Raw genomic sequence first — 1051 nt, forward strand, 5'->3', positions numbered from 1 at the left:
TTGCCGATAATGCATGGAACTGGTAATTTATTGACGACGTAGACTTGGCCGTACATTCTGATCTTCTCGCCGTCTACTGCTTGCACGGTAAAAGGAAATTCTCTGATAACGTTGTCCGCAAAAATCGCTGTTGAGCTAACGCCGTCTATTCGCATACGTTCCTTGTTATTAAGTTGTTCCTCTTTGACCCGTGGATAATGTCGCAGCTGATCACGTCTGATGAGCGAAATCCCTGCGCCTGTGTCTGGCACAAAATCGATAGGTGTCAGGTCTGCGGCTTCCATGTATGCTTTCGCGGGTCGTTCATGCTGGAGGGTGGTTATGAGTACAGAGGCAGAGATAGGTGATAGGGTGGTGTTGGGGGTTTCCGTGTCAATAAGTGTGTCTTTGTTATCGATGTTCTGCATCGTTGGCTCCGTTGGTGCCGATGACGGTTGATGGGCGGCGATGTCTTGTTTTGAGCCGGAGTCGCAGCCGTCCGTCTGTGGCTCCGCTAGTCGTTTTCCGTTTTGTGGTCCATGGCGACGTCTTGTTCGTCGCTTCGCTGAACCTCGTCTTCGTCGTGTATGTCGACGGGGTTTTCGTCCGAAAACTCACAGTCGTTGTACTGGTCCAGCAGATCCATCATGAATGCGACACGTTTCTGACCGTATGTTCTGGGACGAGGAGGTCTGTCTGGGCACTCGAAGTCCTTGTGTTTTCCTCCACAGTGTCGGCACGGGTACGCCAGGGGCCGATCTATACGGTTGCTAGTGATCGACTTTAGTGCAGGTCGGGGAGGCTCCGGCAGCGCTTTTGCGTTGGTGGTTCGCGGTTGCAGCGCGGGGCGGTATGCCGAAGGCTGGTCTTGTCGTCGACGTGCAAACTCCTGTGCAGCAACTCGCAGTTGACCGTTCGCCTGTCGTCGTTGCTGTTCGAACATGCGTCGTGCGGAGTATTCCTTCTGGTAGCAGAGGCTGACAAAATCTTCCATCGTCATATATGGGTCGATGGTGACCGCGTTTTGGAGAGTTGGATCAAGATCACGCCAAATCTTCTGGATGAGAAGAAG

The 1051-nt window shown here is 52.8% G+C and overlaps 2 protein-coding genes across 2 annotated transcripts; both read right to left on the reverse strand.

The window, feature by feature from the left end:
• Positions 1–73: 73 nt before the first annotated feature.
• COCCADRAFT_10671 (uncharacterized protein) lies at positions 74–407 on the reverse strand (the record flags this gene model as incomplete). Its single annotated transcript, XM_007720916.1, has 2 exons — positions 74–102; positions 158–407. The coding sequence occupies 2 exons, from the start codon at positions 405–407 to the stop codon at positions 74–76; spliced, it is 279 nt and encodes a 92-aa protein (XP_007719106.1).
• An 86-nt stretch (positions 408–493) lies between these two features.
• COCCADRAFT_10672 (uncharacterized protein) lies at positions 494–973 on the reverse strand (the record flags this gene model as incomplete). The annotated part of the gene is made up of 1 exon (XM_007720917.1): positions 494–973. The coding sequence occupies one exon, from the start codon at positions 971–973 to the stop codon at positions 494–496; it is 480 nt and encodes a 159-aa protein (XP_007719107.1).
• Between the last annotated feature and the right edge of the window lie 78 nt (positions 974–1051).

The sequence above is a fragment of the Bipolaris zeicola genome (assembly GCF_000523435.1).
Source record: "Bipolaris zeicola 26-R-13 unplaced genomic scaffold scaffold_835, whole genome shotgun sequence".
Lineage (NCBI taxonomy): Eukaryota > Fungi > Ascomycota > Dothideomycetes > Pleosporales > Pleosporaceae > Bipolaris > Bipolaris zeicola.